At 33.6% G+C, this 2,167-nt stretch overlaps 1 protein-coding gene across 1 annotated transcript in view; it reads left to right on the top strand.

The window, feature by feature from the left end:
• The first annotated feature begins 283 nt into the window (after positions 1-283).
• Positions 284-2,167, top strand: part of RCHY1 (ring finger and CHY zinc finger domain containing 1, E3 ubiquitin protein ligase) — a 22,662-nt gene continuing 20,778 nt past the window's right edge. Inside the window, exons 1-3 of the mRNA XM_012659845.1 lie at positions 284-289; positions 1,338-1,457; positions 1,708-1,823. Of these exons, the coding sequence (XP_012515299.1) occupies positions 284-289; positions 1,338-1,457; positions 1,708-1,823 (242 nt within the window). The remainder of the gene's footprint in view (positions 290-1,337; positions 1,458-1,707; positions 1,824-2,167) is intronic.

Below are 2,167 nucleotides of genomic sequence, written 5' to 3'. Positions count from 1 at the left end.
AAGGATGACATGCAAATTCATGAAGCATTTGATATTTTGTTTTGATTTTCTAATGTTCATGATGGAGAAACTGAGGCTCCAATAAATGAAGTGACTTACCCAGTTGAGGGCTCTTCTAGCATCAAGCCTCATCTCTAACTCCTCCTATTAAAAAACCCTATTTTAATTTGTGATGTGGTATATGTCAATAGATAGAATCCACAAAACGTAAGCTCTTTGGGATCTCAGTAATTTTGAAGAGTGTAAATGAGACCAAACTGTTTCAGAACCACTGTTACGTGGTATGACTGTGAGTATGTGGCCGATGAAGGTTGGAGGACAAGGCCATTGGACATGAGAAAGTCAAGGAACTGAGAGTTCAGGTTATTGGAAGGATTATCGTTGTGGGTATACAGATCACTAAGATTTAGGGTAAGAGTGATGTTGGAGAGAAAGGAAGCCACGTAAGTGTAAAAATCTTTAAAGAATGAACTATGTTATGCTAAGTCATGGCATAGAAAGCCTTCACCAATCGGTGGATCTGCAAGGTCACAGTGCACTGGAAAGTATTGGGTTAGGTCACTGGCCTCCAAATCTCTGATATACTAGTAAGGGTAAGGTAAAGTTGCTATAATGAAGAGACCCAACAGTAATGTGATTTTAAGAAAACATTGTTTATTTCTTCCTGTTTAACAGTTCTAAGGTGAGTGATCCAGATTGGTGATGAAGCTTTGTTCCATGTGGTCACTCCAGGGACAAGTTTTTTCTGTTGTATTATTTTGTTACATTTTAGGGCATATGACCATCTGAATGATCCAACTCTGGTGTAGCTGGGCAGTCATGTGCCCAGGAAGGAGAGACTAGATTTTGGTGGATAAGTGTCTTTGCCATTCTTGAAAACAAGGGCTATTTCTTAGATTTGTTGCACCCTCTGCAATAATAGGTGTATAGTTGATCAATAAAGACTACTGAAATAAAAATATAATCTTTATAATATTTGTTTAGGGATTGAAGTATGTAAATAAATTTATCTGAAAATGTCTAAGTAGAGGTTGCCTGTCTGCTGTTTAGAATGAGATTAGGGTGTTGTGGGATTAGTTTTTCAGTTTAGGGATTTCCATCCTTCATAATTCTTTTGTATTAAAGTTGTATTCAACTTCATACAGACATAGATGTTTAAGGGAAAAGTTAACATAAAATATGCCAAGAAACACTGAAATGTTATTTTTAGGATCAGTTTAGCAACTGATCTATTGGTTGTAATCATTGGGTTCCAGGAGGAGGAAGAAATTTTCTTTTTGCGTTGCAAACTTGTCCTCTCTTACTTATCATCTCTCTTTTTCTCTGCTGTGTGTTAGGCGCCTTGCTGTGACAAGCTTTATACTTGCCGCTTGTGTCATGATAACAATGAGGATCATCAGCTAGATCGCTTTAAAGTAAAGGAAGTGCAGTGTATAAACTGTGAAAAAATTCAGCATGTAAGATTTTATGACATATTTCTATTTCCTTTCTTTTTAAAAGCTTTATTAAGGTGCTTTGAAAAAAATTTAATCGAAAATATTGCGAATAAGACTTAACTCTTACAGTAAGCAATATCTTTGATTTAGATGTTTTAAAACTTGTAAAAATAAAACTGCATATACTTTAACATAAATTCTAGATATTCAAATAGTAACTCAAAATATTATGGTTAATTTATTCCAATTTTTAATTATGTGTCTTTTTTAGGCCCAACAGACTTGTGAAGAATGTAGCACATTGTTTGGAGAATATTATTGCAGTATATGCCACCTGTTTGACAAAGATAAGAAGCAGTATCATTGTGAAAACTGTGGAATTTGCAGGTACTGTATGTAAAATGTTGTTTTCTGATTACTTCTAATGTATCTGGCCAATAACAGTTTTAAAAATCAACTTTATTGGGATATATTTACATCCGGTAAAATGTATTTAAGTGTCTCATTCAATGAGTTTTGATAAATATATCTATGTTATTAATACCGTCAACACAGTCAAGATATAGAACATGTCCATTATTCTAAACAATTTCTTCATACCTCTTTTTGCAATAATAGTTTAATTTGGCAATCAACTATTTTGTGGCTATTTTAAATTTTACCTTTGGGATATAAAATATATTTTATATGAAGTGCTTTGTAGGCAGCTAAAGTAGAAAATTAGGGTAGAT

The sequence above is a fragment of the Propithecus coquereli genome, unplaced genomic scaffold (assembly GCF_000956105.1).
Source record: "Propithecus coquereli isolate 6110/MARCELLA unplaced genomic scaffold, Pcoq_1.0 Scaffold64, whole genome shotgun sequence".
Lineage (NCBI taxonomy): Eukaryota > Metazoa > Chordata > Mammalia > Primates > Indriidae > Propithecus > Propithecus coquereli.
The sequence above is the reverse complement of the archived record's forward strand: the minus strand, read 5'-3'. Positions and strand labels throughout refer to the sequence as shown.